This window comes from Rhipicephalus sanguineus, chromosome 11 (assembly GCF_013339695.2).
Source record: "Rhipicephalus sanguineus isolate Rsan-2018 chromosome 11, BIME_Rsan_1.4, whole genome shotgun sequence".
NCBI classification, from domain to species: Eukaryota; Metazoa; Arthropoda; class Arachnida; order Ixodida; family Ixodidae; genus Rhipicephalus; species Rhipicephalus sanguineus.
Genome location: NC_051186.1, coordinates 58,372,021 through 58,390,152, shown reverse-complemented (window position 1 = coordinate 58,390,152; position 18,132 = coordinate 58,372,021). Strand labels below are relative to the sequence as shown.

The 18,132-nt window shown below is 43.7% G+C and overlaps 1 protein-coding gene across 2 annotated transcripts in view; it reads right to left on the bottom strand.

Moving 5' to 3' along the window:
- Window positions 1-7,427: 7,427 nt before the first annotated feature.
- Window positions 7,428-18,132, bottom strand: part of LOC119373946 (tectonin beta-propeller repeat-containing protein 2) — a 43,786-nt gene continuing 33,081 nt past the window's right edge. Inside the window, exons 17-19 of one of the 2 annotated variants that reach the window (XM_037644005.2) lie at window positions 17,529-17,597; window positions 15,332-15,599; window positions 7,428-11,252 (exon numbers count right to left, since the gene is read on the bottom strand). In XM_037644005.2, the coding sequence (XP_037499933.1) occupies window positions 11,092-11,252; window positions 15,332-15,599; window positions 17,529-17,597 (498 nt within the window). In that variant the 3' untranslated portion in view covers window positions 7,428-11,091. The remainder of the gene's footprint in view (window positions 11,253-15,331; window positions 15,600-17,528; window positions 17,598-18,132) is intronic. The other variant, XM_037644006.2, reaches the window with a different exon arrangement.

Here is an 18,132-nt window from a genome sequence, read left to right as displayed (position 1 = left end):
TTTGCCAGCCCCCTTCCGCGAGGGCCGTAACTGAAGGGGCCCTTGGCGCTAGCATCGATAGAGTGTCTTCATTAAAACTAACGGCAGCCATACGAAGATTCACCCTCCTAGCTGGTGGAAGCACAGCGAAGCAGTGCACGCGGCCCGTGTGCCATGTGTGCCCGTGGCCATGTGTGCACACGGGCACGCGGCCCGTGTGCCATGTCAGCGAACATCTATCTACACGCGCATATATATCGCGTGATCTGCCACAGGTGCAAGTCTGAAAGTCGCGCCAAGAAAGATTAATTGGTGCGCAGTCTTCACGCGCAACAAGTTGGAGGCCATATCTAAAGCTTCGCATATGGACGAAACGAAAACATACCTTGACGAATTAAATGTTTTCATTACTGCCTTCAGTGGCAATCTTTCATGTCATGAGAACACAGGTGATTTTTGTTCATTCCCGCCAGAACTGCTTTTTGAGTCCTGCTCGTAAGCTCTGTCGGACGGAGCGATGCGGCGCCTGCGACTCGTATAAACAAAACCGAGCTGCGGGCGAATGCCGGGGGTCGGCATGTTCTCAGCTCAGCTAGCTTCGGCGGGGTTTTCTCGTGGAAGCGCGTAGTGGTGTTGGCCGGAACGTCTCCGTCAGCGCCTCGTACAACAACCGTGCGGTGGGCGCAAGCCATTGCGGGAGATTCGGACAGCGACCCCCGCGAGCGTCTACTCAACAAGCACGGGGCCCCGATTCGCGACCTAAAGAGGTCCTGCAACACTTTTTCAGCTCACGATCAGAAAACGCTGCCGATCGGTATAATCGATGCTCCTGAGAACACGCGAGCCAACAGGGGCGTAGCCAAGGGGGGGGGGGGGGGTTGGGGGGGTTCAAACCCCCCCCGAAATTTTTCAGTTTTGCTTGTATATATATATACACGCACACATACAAACGCACGCACGAACATACATAAAGTATGGTTCAACCCCCCCCCCCCCAAAAAAAAAATTTCTGGCTACGCCCCTGCGAGCCAAACATTATAGCGCAGCACGCGGCCTAGAATTTACAATTGATTCTCAAAGTCAGCTAGAAATCGTTCTCTCTTCTCTCTACAAATGATGCCATAAACCCAGATGACTGCGCCACACACCCGAAGTCCACGGCCATTGGCTGATTTGAGCATAGTGAGCAGGGGCGGAGCCAGCGGGGGGTGCTGGGGCAGCTGCAGCCCCCCCCCCCCCTCCCCGCTTTTCCCCAAGAGCAAACATATTCAAAACACAGCGCAAAAGTTCCCAGCCTCCCTTCCTCCCCGAAGGAACTCACTTGTGGTGGGTGCCCTCCTCCCAGTAAAATAATCCTGGCGCCGCATGGGCGCCGCCCCTAATCGTGAGCTGCGTAGTTACAGCGGCCGCAGCGGGATGCCGCCACGTGCCCGCGCGCCCCCTCGCGATCACACTGAAACGCCCATTCGGAGAGAAAAAAAAAAGACAGTGCTCAAGGTCATGACGTGCGCTGACGAACGGACGCATCTTCTTGCCCCCTTGTCATCCCCCTCCCTGCGTAGCTTTCACCGCGGTCGCTGGAACGAAAGGAGAGAGAAAGTGCCTGAACCGTGCGATAAATCCCTGTAACTTCACTCGTAGTTGGCGGATTCTAAAAATTCTTGCGGCAGTAGACTCGTGAGGCAGTAAGCTCTTTTAATAAAGTCATTCTACGATTACTTGGGAAAGTGTTACAGGCCCCTTTAAACTGTTCGCCACGGACTGTGACTATGCCGAGCGCTATGACCCGCAACGCTTGTGTAGCAGATCGCGATGGCTGGACCCTGCACCGTGCACGGACCGTGTGAACGTGACCCTCGCTCGAGGGCGCCGTGTATGAACCTGAGAGGACCGCGTGCAGCGTTTTTTCTTCTTTTCTTTTAAGGAGACACGAGAGGAGGGTCCGGGGAGAGTCGGATTTCGGAACGCGCGGAGTGTGCGTCGTGAATAAACGAACTGCCTTTACCCAGTCTAAGTCTCCCCTCATCAGTGACATACGAGAGCCGGCTTTCTCGGTTCGCACAGGAGAACGGGGCACCCGAACATCACTAGCTCCGTCCCTTTAGGTAGACAAAGAAGAGGACGATTCAGAAGAAAACATTGCGTTTTTATTGAAGATGATTGAAAAGAAAAACAGCCCCTCACAGAGCCCAACATGTGAAGAGACAAAAAGACCGTAAACTGCGAGAAAGATTTACTTAAGCTTAGCTTAAAGGACCCCTGACACCAAAATTGAAACCTCGAGATCTTTGTGTTGTTTGGCTTTCCTGTATACGGGGACACATCTGACCGATTATTAGTGACGAACGTTGCCTTTAAGATATCTTAATTTGGTTTTAAAGTAAGCGTGAGTGCTCACTTGAGTTGGCTGCACCTTGCGACATCCTGGTATGACGTAGATAGAGGCCCCGTGTGACGTTCCACGAGTAAAGCAAATATTGTGGACGTCACAGAAGGTTTGCGGGGCGCACGTGCACAATACGACGACTGGCACCCGGCGAGGCCTATTGTTCCTCACCCCTCTGGCTCTGTTGTCGGGCTGCTCTCGAGGTAGTTTTCGTGAGGGGACACGCGCTTAAAGCCATACAGAGGCACCCACATACTTTCAATCTCTACCGCGCGCGGGGCCCCGATTTGAAAACCGCGCTGTCAACGTCACCACAGCTTGAGTGCACGTGGTCTTTGACGCTCCCCCGCATGGGGCGCCAGTTTCTTGTGGTTTTTAGGCGGGCGTTTTGAAGTGATGCTAAAATGGTCACAATTAACTACGCTAGAATTCGTTGTACGATACGCTAGAGCATTTACGATTTAATTTAGAGATTACCAGACACAAAGCTACAAATTACAGCAAAAAAGTCACCAACAAAAATTTCGCTGTCAGGGGTCCTTTAAAGGGGCCCTGCAACACTTTTCGAGCATGCTCAAAAAGCGCTGCCGATCGATAGTCGAGGCTTCCGAGAACACGCGAGCCAAATATTATAGCGATGCGCACGGCCTGGAATTTACAATAAATTCTCAAAGTCAGCTGAAAATCGCTCCCTCTTCTCTCGATAAATGATGTATTAGTCCGCAAAATATGACGCGATTGTCGGCAGTTCCACCATTGGCTGATGTTATAATCACGATAACACCCTCATTATTACTTTCGTTGTTAATTTTGAGTTCAATAAGTAGATAATATGTATGTTTATATTATGTTATCGCGTTAAAAACACCGAACAAACATTAATATTAGCACTTCCGGTCTCACCGACAGCTCGTCTGCTCGTAGTTGCGTGGTTCCGTTTTCTTCGCCATGCGCAGTGCCGAAAACGTGAATATTTCTGTGCTTTTGACCATCGCCGGTTGCCTTTGAGAGTGGCAGCCGTTCGAGTGTTGCCTCGTCAGCTGAGAACTGCATCGTCGGCACGTTCTCACGACCGACCGAGGCAAGGGCGCAGCGTGTCTCCGATAACAATGCTGGCGTCCGGTAATGGCGGCGCTTCGGGGTCGTCTGCCAGTGCCGTATTACGAGGCGGTGTATCGGAGTATGGGCCGAAACCGATCTCAGCTGTCATTCGTTCCAAACGAGCGCGCAGGTTTGCTTCCATGGTTGGCAGAGCGATGAAAACACTACGGCGTTCGAGGTGCACACCCAACATTACCAAACCGACGCGCAGTTTTCAAGCACGCGCGATACACAGTGCGATCGACTCCGCTCTACGAGAACGACGCAAGCCGATCGGAAGTGGCGGCACAGACCACGTGGTTGCGCTCAGACGTCAGAGAGAAAAAAATGAAGAAAAAAATTCCGCCGGCGCTCTTGGGCGGAGCCTCGCTACTCTGCGCTCCCTCCGTCGACTCGCTGCCTACCTTTCCGCGCGCTCGCGGCGTTGAGTTGAGGGAGAAAGCTGCGGAACGTGATCTCTATAATTTGGTAACATCACTTAGACTTGACGGATTCGAAAAATTTTTGCGGCATATGACTCGTGAAGAGTCATACGTCAATAATGAGACTATTCCAATATAACTAAGAAAGGTGTTGCAGGGCCCCTTTAATACACGGAAACAGAGAAATCCCTTTGGTTGGCCTTCACAACACGGAACCTGATTAGGTTTACTAGGCAAAGCATATCTGTTTTCAGCACAAAGTTACGAATTTGTGAACACTGCATACTAGTTCTCTCTATTTACCCTTTCACTTTTTTTTTTTTTCAATTGATGCATTTGGATAAGCGCGAAGCCTTATATGAAAATTCGTCTTACAGTAAGTAGCATGCGGCTTTCTCTTTTAAATACAGCACATATCATTAAAATCGGTTGAGCATTAATTTTAGTGAAAGGATTTCTGCGGTTGACGTGTATTTGAATAAAAAAAAACAGGAGCTTGGTCGTAGGCAAAGCTTCCCCTCATAACATACGCTTCTTGTGCAAGACATACAGATCTATAAAAGTTTACTTTGTTTACACAGCAGGGCGGAATGTCAAGTGTGTGAGCGAGAAATATGTGCACACGGACAGTATTGCATACCAGTTGCCACAAGATTACGTATATTCTAGATACATATAAATGTTTGAAAATAGTTTACCATGCTCTTCTTCTTATTTGGTGACCTAGAATACTATATTCTAGTTCACTATGCAGATTTTGCGAGATGCTGGCAGATGAACACTGACTTCAGCGACAATGCCACTTACGGTATCCCAAGCGATCTCACACTATGAGGCGAACAGCGCGAAGACATAGCGCATACGTTTGATGCAACAAAGCGAAGTGCACTGCTTTGCTGTATTTTCTGTGTGTATAACATGCCCCCCTCCAAACTGCATTATGTAGCACAAGAACAAACTGGAGGTAGCCCCTTCAATGAGACTTCTCAACAAAGCACAATGCCATGAAGTAGCAAGCGTCAACAAAACTCACGCGTAGTTCGGTTAAATGTCGCAAGCGGCCCATGCCGAGCTAGCGTATGGCCAGTGTTTTACATTAGCTGACGTAAAAAACTCCTACATAAGTATGCGGGATTTTACAGACAAGTCACATAATGGTAGAAACCAGAGGGCATCAGTGTATGCTACAAAAAGCCCTTTTGTCTCGTATGTAACATAGCATAAGAGATAAAATAGCGTTCTGGGGCTTTGCTCTGCACCTAGAGTCGTGCCACACTAACTTTACAGATGTTAAAAGTTGTTTTCTAATGTTGTTAGCATTGTTTAGGCATACCGATTCGATACTTTTAAGGGCTCCAATCACTACATTGTTGATGGAACATTAGACCAACAAAGGCATCGACGACAGTAGCTGCTATCGTAGTGCCGTATTGTGACGCTTTGTTTTAAACACAGTGTACTAGTGAGATTGTTGTGCTGCGTCATTCTCGCACAAAAGAACATAGCAAGTTAACATGTGCTAATGACCGCTACTGCTGACACAGCCAATCTAGAGGTAGAGAGAATGATCTCGGAGGCTATATTCACTGCGTTTAATTCGCCTCAACAACACAATAAACGTAGTAGCACCATCAGTGTTGCATACATTTATCTCTCCACTGTTTCAGTGTTTTATAATCCGAAATATGTTTACAATGAGGCCAAACCCCTTTTTCTGTGCACTGGCTGTACAGGTCGTAAACAGGGGGAGGTGACACAAGCGGAAACATGGCCCATATCCGAAACACGTTAATACAATTTTGGTTTGGTCGAAGCATTGCAAATTGACATTAACTGCTTACACGAAGCAACAGAACTTGTGTTGGTGAGGCGGCTGGCAGAGGAAATTCTGGTAATTGCATTTGCAATACATTAAGCCTAAACGACATTTTGCTAGCAACGTGCCACACAATACAGGCAAGATACTACTTGGCATTCAACTGTGCATTGTCAATTTTCGAATTGCAGATGAGCACTACAGAACCTACAGAACACAGCGTGCACATGCTATCTTAAAGTGGTTTTTCAATGCATGCAACGCTTCACTTAATTACATTTCCTAAACAATGATAAAAATATCCACAACTGAAGAGCAGGGCTACCCAACAGTGTGGCCCATTTCAAAACCCATAAAGCATCACTCTTGTAAAGCAGTTCACTCTAGAAAAAGCTATCACTCTGTTTAAAGACCACCTTGTGCTCACAACAGCAGAGGATTCGGCCTGTTGGTACATCACAGTGAAGGATGAGAAACAGCGCCAGAGCATAAAAAGAAACCAGTAGTGTTAACTTTCAACAGAAGTTCAAAGTTAGCACCCTTTTTGCGTTGGTTTCTTCTTATGCTCCTGCACTATTCGTCATGCACAATTTTGTTGTTAGGAAGGAGAAAGGAAACCACAAGAATACAACATTGTTACAACTAGTAGAGCCTCATTAATTCAAACTCGGTTATTTCGAAATCCCGCTTAATTCGAAGGATTTCTGGGGTCCCGTATTTTGCAATGTAAATCTGGGTGGATATTTTGAAGCAGCGGTCAGCGCCAGCCCGGTTAATTCGAAAACTTTGGGTGCCATGTGCCAATACCCGATCCCGATTTCGCCGCAACTCCGCGGAAGCGACGGCCATTAGGAGCCACAGGGCAATGTAGTGTGGCGATATTAATTGGTGACAGTTGAAGCGACCCAGCCTCGCTGGTGCTAGCGCAAAAAAAAATAATAAAGAAAAAAAAAACGCGGTCTCGTGGTCAGCTACAACGTGCGCCTGCGGAAAATAAGACGTGCTTCACTGCAACACAGCGGTGACACGCGGGCAGCATGTCGCATGCTTCTCACAACGTCAGCGCGTCATGATTTACCCATTCTTTTGGGGAAAAGAAAAGATAATAAAGGACGACCTGACGGAATTCATGATGTATGCGAACCTCCGACTGGCGGTTGCTCCGGCAATTCGCGCACTTGCACTGCTGGCGGAGTTCTTGCCTGTAACGCCTACTTCGAAAACTCAGTTCTAAAACTTTAATGATCATGTTTTCCAGCCAGAACAGATTGCGGATTCCGTCACACTGGCCATTATCATATTCTTTATTTTACCAGAAAGAATGGGCGAATGGTGGCATCATGACGCGTTGACGCTGCGAGGAGCAGGTGACATGCTGCCCGCGTGTCACCACTGTGCTGCAGTGAAGCACGCCGTTTTTTCCGCAGGCACGCATTTCAGCTGACCACGAGACTTCTCTTTTTTTTCTTTCTTTTTTTTTGCGCTGACAGCAGCGAGGCCCGCAGTTTTCCCGGGTTTGCGGCAAAAATGGGAGCGGGTATTGCTGGAAAACAACCCTTGGAGCCGCAAACTAGAAGGCCAAACGACCACCTCTGATTACTTTCAGTAATTCAAAGTTCCTTGCATCCCGCTTTTTGTATGTTTCGTTAATTCGAAAACCCGCTTAATTCGAAAGTTTTTCACAGACCCAGTGACTTTGAATTAACGAGCTTTACTGTATTTCTAGAATGTATTCAACATTAAGCATATGACTGAAATACTTCTACATTGAAAAAGGTATTTATTTAGAAAAGTTCACATTCTATCACTTCGAGTATTCAATCACGGCTCAATACCATGTGGCTAATGCTGCGTTCCAGTGACTTAAAACTTTTAATTACCAGAACTGTGGAGATATTTTGTCTTTTTTGTGAAACCATAGAGAAAAACAATTTAATGCTGACTGCACCTGGTCAACTAACTACGAGTAGCCAAAGCATGATAAGCTGGGCCGGTTGGTAATGGCTGTTAGCACTTGTTGCTGTCTCCTCTTCTCTGACGTTTTGTCTTTTTTTTGTGCTGTTCCGCAATGTATGAGTAGCCAATGTGCAGTCATCATAAGCCAACTAAGAGGTGCCCATGACTTCAAGTACAAATAGCAATGCACGTATTAAAAGAAGCACACATTTTTTTTCCCTTTTAATATCTTTGTCTCCCTTTTGCAGTAGAAAATTCTTTGTTCCTTAGCTTACTATTCAAAAAACCAACTTTTCCTGAACATTTGCATTCAATTCAAACAACTCACTGTTCAAACAACACAGCTTATTTCGTATATTCAACAAAGGTTGCGGAATGTACATTACTAAAGTGCAACAACAACAGGAGATGTTATTACACTGAAAAAGAAAAAAAAGAAAGAACAGCAGAATACATCCTTAACTTACAATGGAGGCCTTGTCAAATGCTACGCTCGCATTCTTGAACTATTGCTATACTTCCGCATACATCAATGTAGCTCGTCTATTTATAAGAATGACAAAGAAAGCGAGCAACTGTACACAGCACAACCTTCACAGCATATCTTAACACTCAACCAAAGTTGCATTCGAAGCAAAAGTGCTGTTTTGCTATCACAGTATAATGGCTATCAAAAACAGAGTCAACACACAAGGGGAGAGGGAGGGTGCGATTCGGTGTTTTCTAAGGCGCAATAGCAAAACGACAGGAGTAAACTTCGCAGCATACTACGAATTTCGAGAATCTATTAGCAGCAGTTGTGCAATGGCTAATACAGTTAAGCCTCATTGTACACACAGTCATATCCAACAAAAAAACTGATTCGTTATAGCTGAAAATTTATTTCCGTGTTTGTTATATGAAATAATTTGATATATCTATGCTCATTATATCGTGCCATGACTTTATATTAACAATGTTACTGTTCTCAGGTTACTGAATGCTATGCTTGCTTTTTTTTCTGATGCTAGGATAGTAAACATGGATCATACATATTAAGGGCTAAGAAGAGCTACAATGACACTAAAAGATACCACAAAACTTTGTGCTGCATCCTTACAGCAATCACGCCACATCTACTCGGTTTCTAACTTGCCAGTCAACATTGTGGAAGTAACCTTGTGCAGGCGTAAAAATGGATCACAGTGAGCGTTACGTTGCAAAGTGATACAGGTCTGTGACAACATTTGCCTCAACAAACCGAGAACGCTATCTGCCGTATTCATCAAATGTCTGTTAGCCTGCTGAAAGTAACGGACATCACCCTACCCTATGCGCATTCCTACGTACCAAACGCTCATATAGTATTGCGAGTAGAGTTATTGCGAAGTTGGACTGCGTAAATGTTCTTGCACTGTTTGGTTTTCAACATACGATGCACTGTTGCTTAGTGTCAGTGCATGCAATATGATGTGGAAACTACTGGAACGGTGTAGTTGTGTGAAAAACACTGGTAAACATTTTGCAGTGGCTTAAATTTGTGAAGCCACACTATGAAATAATTCTTTGGTGCTTAAAGATAATGAAGCGCCGTTAATGCTATGTTGAACTTTACATGTTTGGATTTCAGTACACATGCCAGTTTGCGTCATAGTGCAATGCCACATATGTTCATAAAGAGTCATCACTGATTAGTAACTCTCAGTGAAATGTTGTTGCGTGATACTGCAACTTCCTGTTAGTGCCCATATAATGAATTAGACTTCGAAGTTTGTAACCCAAACCACTGTGACTGCAAATCAAGTTTGAGCTCACATTAAAATACTATAGAAGCTGCACTTTCTTTACTTGTGCCTGTGACATACCCCGGCACGCATCATGAACATTCATTGAAATTCATCTGATAAGGTTTGATAAGCACAATGCAAGAGTGCACTGTTTATTTATCAAAGTCAACAACTCCTGTTAACAAACGCACATAAAAACTGCAGGCACTTGTAATTTGTGTAACAGGGTTACGTTATCAGTATATGCACACTTTCCTTTCTTCTTCAATTCATCACTCCACCAAAAGAACTTCCCGTGAAGATTTTTCACAAAAGTTATTACACCATCAGGCTGTACACTTTCGTTTCCAGTAAACGCTCATGGACGTATATTTCGACTTGTAATTTGTATAACCGGGTTACTACATTAAATTATATGTACTATATGTATACTTTGCTTTCTTAATCAATACACTACTCCACAAAAGAACATCCCGTCAAGATTTTCACAAACGTTATTCCACCAGGCAGCAGATGTTCATTTCCAATATACACTCATGGAAGTGCATTTTTAAAGTTTTTTAGCTTAATACTCTGAGGCACAAAGCAAAAGAAGGATGAGCAATAGGTCGCTGGCCTTCCTCAATCGGCAACAAACGTCATTGCATCAACTTCGTCGTGTCAGCATTCAAACGTTTCACGTAGATGTTCCTGTGAATGGTGAGCTGTATAGGTACTCAACATTCACTTAGCATTGGAGCAGGCAAAATTCGCTTTAGCTGTTCCAAGCTTTTGCGTTTAAATGTAGCATAAATACAGGTGCATTCCGGAGGGCCAACAACGAAAGCAGTGCAAATGAAAACAAGACGACACATTTCAGTCCTACAAGTCCACAACCACACCATCATTGCATCGGTGCATAGCAAAAAAAATAAATAACCGTGCGATACATTACGACGCCACCTAAAAGAGTTCAGGGAGTCTACGTAAAAGTGGGAAAGCATTCACAAAGATATGTGCAACAACCATACTGCTGGGCAGACATAAAGACACATACAAAAGTGTAAAACACGCACCTTTTGAGGCTACGTAATAATATGCTGTTTTAAACACAACTACTTAATCTATTCGTATATTTCACATAAACACTGCATTAAGGGCTGACAAAGCTTCCCAAGTGGGAACCTTACAGAGTATATACATAGCCCACATATCAGAAGCCGACCTATATTGCCAGTCTAACGTTGTAAGGCTTACGCAAAACGTACACGTTTACATGCTTTAATGCAAATACTGCTGTTGCTCGTCAAACGCTTACAGGGTGCAGGATCCGAGAAAAACCCGAACATTTCCTGAGCCTGGGGCATGCAGCATGTATTTCAAGACTTGCAACCTACGCCAGCGTTTTACTTGCTGCAAGCAAAGCCTGGAGTTAAATTTCGCGTTTTCACGAAATCTCCGTCCTGCAAACGTTTGATGGCCACTGTACGTAATCACACTTGCGCACACTACTACATTGGCGTCAGTTAACAAGCACTGTGTGCATAATGCCACTAATAGTAATGCCAGCACTGAAAGGTGTCTAAAGAGAGAAAAAAAAAATAAGAAAACTGAGCAGAAAGGTTATGTCTGCGGAAACAGACGAGTTGTGGAAATGCCCGAAAAAAGTAATCTAGGTGAAATACGTCAAACGAGCTCCCATCCGTCCATGTCGGTGTCGGTCTTTTCGGCAGACGCGGGGAGGCCTAACGTGTCCATTTCGTTGATGCGCGACGGCAGCTCAAAGGTGGACAGCTGCAGTGCTGAGCCATCGGCAGCGACTGCCCACAGCCTGTCATCAACAGACACTGCGCCGCAGAACAGAAGCACAGTGTTGTCAGATGAGCTGCAATGCCCTATGTCGAAATTCTGCTTTCTACTACAGTCAACAGGAATTCAGCTTTCCCCTCTTGGATGTAAGAAACAATATTCAAATCAGTCTAGAAGCTGCTTGATGAGAGCACTTTGGCAGAGCCCCTGTACAGCGGACACTTGATACAACAAATTTAACGGAGCAAATAAAGATTGTCTAACCAATGTTACAGTGTCATAGATTATGTTTACAATAGAACTACTCTTGTGTGAGATGCTGCTCAGTAACGACATATTTCGACTGCCAAAGCAGAAGTCTGTGCTAGCTGAAAAACTTATAGTGCAAAACATAAGTTTTGCACTATAACGACACAAGCACTATCTTATAAATAACATATCAAGAAAAGAACTCTCTCCAACTCATGGCATACTTTGTTTTTCTTCATGCACGAAAGAACACCTCATGAAGGATTTAAACAGCACAACAAAGACAGAACACCCAGGAAGACACACAGACACAGCGCTCACCACAGTCACAGATATTTTTGAGACACAAGCCTGAAAACGAATAGTAAAAACAAAGAAGACAGTGATAAACATACAGATCTAACTGCAAATTTAAAAAAGGGCCACTCTGCAAGCAGTAGCTTCTTTTTGAGCATGCTCAAAAAAGCCTATCTGTGACTCAACATGAGCATTTCATTTTCACTTCACACAGATGGCATGCTAACAACTGTGTTCTGTCCTTGCCTCATCATCTCCAATACGTTTTACACTTTTTTAACCTTTGTAGTATTTTGGCTGTACTTGAATATGGGTGATTCCATGCCAAACGTCCCAGCCATTTTGGCGACCATCTCAAATCTGTTCAAAAAAAATTGTGCTGATTTCATCCATGGAAAACAGTAAATTGCTAGAATATTTCGGAGAGAAAAAAAATTTTGTTGATGTGGGAGCCTTCCAAATTTCGCAGAATGTCATCTCAGTTACGTTTGTTAAAAAATTAATTCTGAGTGCATCGTATCTTGTTTAAGTGCCAAAACTGGTGTGCTTATTAAGCAAAAGCGTTTGCGTAAGGTGTTCGAATCTCAGTAATATTACTGCAATTTTTCTGACATATATGCCCCCACAAATTTTCTTCGTCAAAACAAAATATGTAATGGTAAAAGTTGCCATATAAGAATAACTATTTATTTGCTTTCGATTGAGGTATAAAGCTGACTTTTAATTGGAGCACCACGCAGGGTTGCCAATGGTGGCGACTTTTCGCCAAATTGGCGAACTTGAGAGGCCCGTGGCGACCTAAGATTATGAATGGCGACAGGGCAAATTTTCGGCGATTTTCGGCTTAGGTCTCCACTGAGTTATGCATCCTAAGCTCAGTGTCTTCCCAACGAATGAGCGGCAACATTCTCTGTATTTTTCTTGGTTTTAGACCCACGAGTAGAATGCGCACATTAATTACGCGTCATTCAGTATGTCCGTCCTGTAACTCATGTGTATCCTCAATTCATCTAGAGAGAATAAAACGTTTATTTGATGTTCTGTGAGAAGATCGGTGAGTGGGATCCTTAGTCCGGGATCCCATCTAGATGCAGGAGGTACTGGAACGTCCCCCAGCGACATTCTAGCAAAATGTAAGTCAGCGGACTGCCTTGCAAACTGCGAGGGGGCAGTGTTTGACTATAAGTTTCTGGCTTTAGGTGCTTTAAGCTTCTCTGAAGCTTCGCTTCTGAAGGGGCTAGACGACGGGTTGGCCATGTGTTCCGACCATTTGTTCCGCCAAAGCTCCAACTGTTCTGAATAGCTTGGCGACTTATTCACTGTTGCAGTACCCCCAATTCAGCTCGTAAAGACGGCTTTAGAATAGCGAAGGCGGCGGATATGAGGCTATTTATGCAATAAAAAATTATTTATTGAGGCATTTTCCACTATTCTCAGTGAGCGTGTGCAATGAAAACAATTGCTATATAGCATTTTACATTGTCTACTTGTTCAATAATAATGCATTGGATTGACACGTGTAGATATAAGTGACTATAAGAAAGGGTCGGTGGCGTCCAGTATCTTATTAGTTCACACTGAAAAGGTGTAAGACTCACTAATGATCGGTTCCTGTAAGAATTCTGTCGTGTTACCTTCAATAAACCTTTTAATTCTTTTAATTTATATAAGGGTACGTAAAGCTGTCTACAAACAATGCTTTCACGGTTTTTGCCCGAGGTTCACCACACTTTTACCTTTGAAACGAGCGGACAGGGACGGAAGGATATCATGAGCGTTTCATTCATTCACCCTTGCGCCACCACGCACATCTTGTGGCTAGTCAAAGAAGCAGCACCATGCACTCCCATGGTGAAGCGGGCGATACGACTGGCATTGAGAAACGTCAGTATAATTTAAGGGTCTTGGATGGTATCGTATTTTACGGGGCTATACGGGAGTGGAAATTTTTATTACTAGGTATGCCGCACATATCAAGAATGGCGACATTTTTGGCGAAATTTGTAAAAAAATGGCGACTTTTGACGACTTTTTGCTCGTCGTTTGGTGACATTTACTGGAAAGTCAGTGGCAACCCTGGCACCACGTGGTGTAAATTGCATCTCAATGTGGACCAAAATGAAGATTTCCTTGAATTTGTGATTTCTTTTATCGTAAGATTTACAAATTTCAGTGGTCTGAAAATATTCTTACCGGAAAATATACCTTCCGATACAGTAAGCATTGATAACTGGGGTGTTCATACATAGCGCAGTATTACAAAGGGAAAAATGGAAACATGGAACATTTAGGCAAACATTGTGGGGGTGTATATGGCAGAAAAATTGCAGTAATATTACTGAGATTCGAACCATTTACGCAAACACTTTTGCTTAATAAGCACACCAATTTTGACATCTAAACAAGATAAGATGCTCTCAGAATTAATTTTGTAACAATACTCACATGACATTCTGTGAAGTTCGGAAGGCTCCCACGTGACCAAAAATTTCTCTCAAAAAATATTCTAGCAATTTAATGTTTTCCATGGAAGAAATCAGCACGATTTTTTCGATCACATTTGAGATGGTCGCCAAAATGACTGGGACGTTTGGCATGAAATGACCCATATGCAAATGGAAAATGGGCCACTAAGCTAAGCATTCCCTTTAATTAAGCCAGGTTTTGATTATTGTTTTTATTATTATTATAATTTCCTATATATTATGTGCAAAAAGCACAATATAATTATGAGGCACGCTGTTGTGGTGTACTGCAGATTAACTTCAACCACCTGGGGTTCTTTAATGTGCATCCAAATCTAAGTTCACGGGTGTTGTTGCCTTTTGCTCTTATCGAAATGCGGCGCCCGTGGTAGAGAACCGAACCCGCGACCTCAAGCTTAGCGACACAACCAGAAATGGGCGAATAGTAAACTTGAGGTTCGAAACAAATAGTGATTTGGTTGAATAATTTCGAATAAAATGTAGTTCGAATAGTGTATATAAAAAATTATAAAGAAAAATGAGAATTTTTGTCATGACCAAACTAAATGACACAAAATGTTTAGGAATTGGAACTAGGCACTGTGAATGTCACTTTCTTTTGGTTCGAAGTGAAGTGAAAGCTAATTCAAATGTTGGCAGGATTTGAATGGTAACATGGTGCAGGTTATAAGCGGTAAAATATGTTACGTATTCAAGTTTGCCATATTTAGCTCATATAAGCCTGTACCACATGCTTCTAAACTTTTTAAAAAAAAGTCAATCATGGTGCAGGTACTAATTTCTCTCTGGCTTTGCAGCAGTGCGCATTTGCCCTGGATAGATGGTTTCATAGCATAGCAACTTACGCTGCAGTGAAACCACCTTTTCCGGGGATTACATGCAGTCAAATATAAGTTCATTCGTTCCTTTCAACCACTTCGAAATTTCAAATAATTTAAATTCGTGTCGAAGCAAATTCGAATACTATATAACATTCGTTCGAATGTTCGAAGTTCTCGAACATTCACCTATGCCTGAACGCAACACCTCTGCCTGCTAAGCTTCCATGGCAGGTCCAGGTCACAGCAGAGGCAGCAGCGGCTTACCGGCAAGACAGGCGGCGTGGCCTGGTATCCTCTTCCAGTAATCGCCCACAAAGTTGCTGTTGGAGATGTTGAAGCGGCGGAAGATCTCGCCCGACGGCGTCAGTGCCCAGACGGCCTTCTCGCTCACACAGAGCTGGCGGGCCTGGACCCCTGGAACCTCCACCCAGCTGGTGCCGATGTGGAGCTCGGGGTAGATGCCCTCGCGAACGTAGACGTGTTTGCGGTTGTCCAACGCCCACACCATAAAGTTGCGGGGACCCACGTACACCTGGAAAGGCCGGTAGGGTGACACCGTTCACTTGACGCTGGGAAATGAGCAACGCCGAAGGAAAGACGCAGCGTACTGTGCAAGGACGAATGAAGGGACAAACACAAACTGACACGGGACGGACTGGCAAAATTCGTCTCCGTTTTGTGCCAGGCTATGCCTGCCCTTCAATGTCAATGATGTGCTGCGTGCTTCCTTCGGTGCAACGAACAGAATAGCCCTGAAATAGGACTTAATAAATGAAGAAAAGTCAAGCACCTTTTCCCATGACAGGCAGTTAGTATAATAGGGCCAAGAGAGTTAAGAAAAGAAGAAGCGGGTGTTAGCAATAAAAAAAAAACAAGAAATGCAGATAGCAGTCCAAAAAGTGGAACGAATGATATTAATCGCAACTACAGTTGAACCCCTTCATAAGAGACACACACCGGGGAGCAGTTCGTGTTCCTTGCATGAGGTGTCTCTTATAAGCAGGGTACCATATTCTCATTTTCTGATCAACCCCTATTTTGATTAAAGCACACTGGTGTCTCTTACACCCAATTGTCTCTTACATCAGTGTCTCTTATAAATGGGTTCAACTGTAGTAATGTGGGCTGTGCATATTTTTCGTGGCTGCTCTTCTGATATAAGCATGAAAAAATGATCGCAATCTTGCACTACCTCTGTCCTGTGGATGCAGTTAGCACTGCATAGGCCTTGCTTCAAAACCTTCCCTAGCATCACGAAAGGTATGAGTGATGCTCCAACTCTGGCCATATCATACTTCGATTATGACCATACCCCATGACCATAATCTTGGTATACGTTGCCGATACGATGCTCATACACTGATCACCCATTCGAACATTAATTGTCGTGAAATGAAGCTACTCAGTGATGGCTATGGCTCTTCTCTCATGTTACAAGTGAACCGAAAAGTGTACAGTTGTCTAGTTTAAGATGGCAGGTCATTCGGATAAAGTGACGTGCAGTGACAAACCGCCGGAGCAGCAAAGCATGCGCTATTTCGTATTGCCCCCTTCCCTGAGCGCAAGTAAGGGCTCCACTTCTATTTAAAGCACATTGACATTGAAATAAACATTTCTTTTCTTACTGGCTTATCTGCTGTCCGGACGTCAGTTACTACAGTAATAATAACAGACAGGAAGGCTCGATGCCCTTTTCGTGTTCCTGTCACATATTGGTGCCACATTGTCCAGTTCATTATTCTCCCTGATTGTCTCTCGATGCCCGAAAGTTAATATAACAATTCTTACTGCACTCCACAAAGCGCTGCAGTATCTCATCTTCAAAGCTGACCAGCTACCCCAACTTCTTTTATATACACAGAAAAAGGCAAGAATTATAAAGTTTATATAAAAACTATAACTTCTTAAAAAAAAAAAGGACATGAAGATATATAAACAGTGCATGTTTTATCGAGAAAATCAATTTATATCAAGCAATAATTGTTTTTCTACAGTAGGATCCTGTTCAAATACAGTACAGTATTGTAACAGGCATCAAATCAAATGATAACGATGTCCGGGCTACAGCATAGGTCGGAAAACTCCCTCATGGTATGGCTCACTTGGACTGAGCCATAAGCATGAGTTTGGGCAAGTCCGGCCGAGTAGAAAGCAAAACTGCGGAAATTTCTGCAGTTCCAGTTGTCGGTAATCTTTTGTCAACGCGTGAACAAATGCTGTTAAAGATGTAAAATGCTGTGAAAGGCGTAAAACCGTCTCGTAGTTGACAGAACGGTGATTTAGACCAGACTGTAACAACTGCAAGCATTTCGAGAGAGAGATAGAGGAGGCATGCGTCCAGGTTCACTTAGATTCTATAGACAAAACCGAGAGACGTTAGTAGAAGCATGCGACCGCAAGAAGGATGGTTAAAAAGAGGTTCAACGCATGCGTAAGAACATTCGTTTGATACCCGACGTACCTTGGTGAGGTGGGGCTTCAGAAACCTTGAAATCTCAAAGGGCAACGAAAACGGGTTTTCTGATGCAGACTTTGGGGGATCCGGATGACGAAATAGAAACAAACATGGCGTGTGTAAGCAACTTAATATAACTGCTTCAGCACCTCCCACAGCATATTTTATTTGATTTACGAATTAAACTCCAATGCTGCGTGATATTTTGCGAATGTTGTGTGAAAGTCACAAATCATTATTAAGGAATGAAACAAAAAATGAGAAAATTACAGGTGGACAGATGGAGGACAAGACAGCAACAAAAGGGCAGCAGCACAAAATACAATAAAAAGCAACTCAAGCAGAACATGTATCCCGTTTACATTTCTATTATGTAATCTATAACAATGTAATCTTTTGATGATATCGATCTTGCACTTTGTTCATGATGTTATTTATTCCTTTACTTTTATGACATTGCTATACTTTGTAAAATGGGAATACATTAAAAAAAAATCCGCATGTACATTTTCATTTCTGCATATATCTTAAAATTAAAACTTTGGAACCCTTTAGAATGCTGTCGACATACTATTGTATAAATGGTTTTTGTTCTTGCCCAAGCATTTGC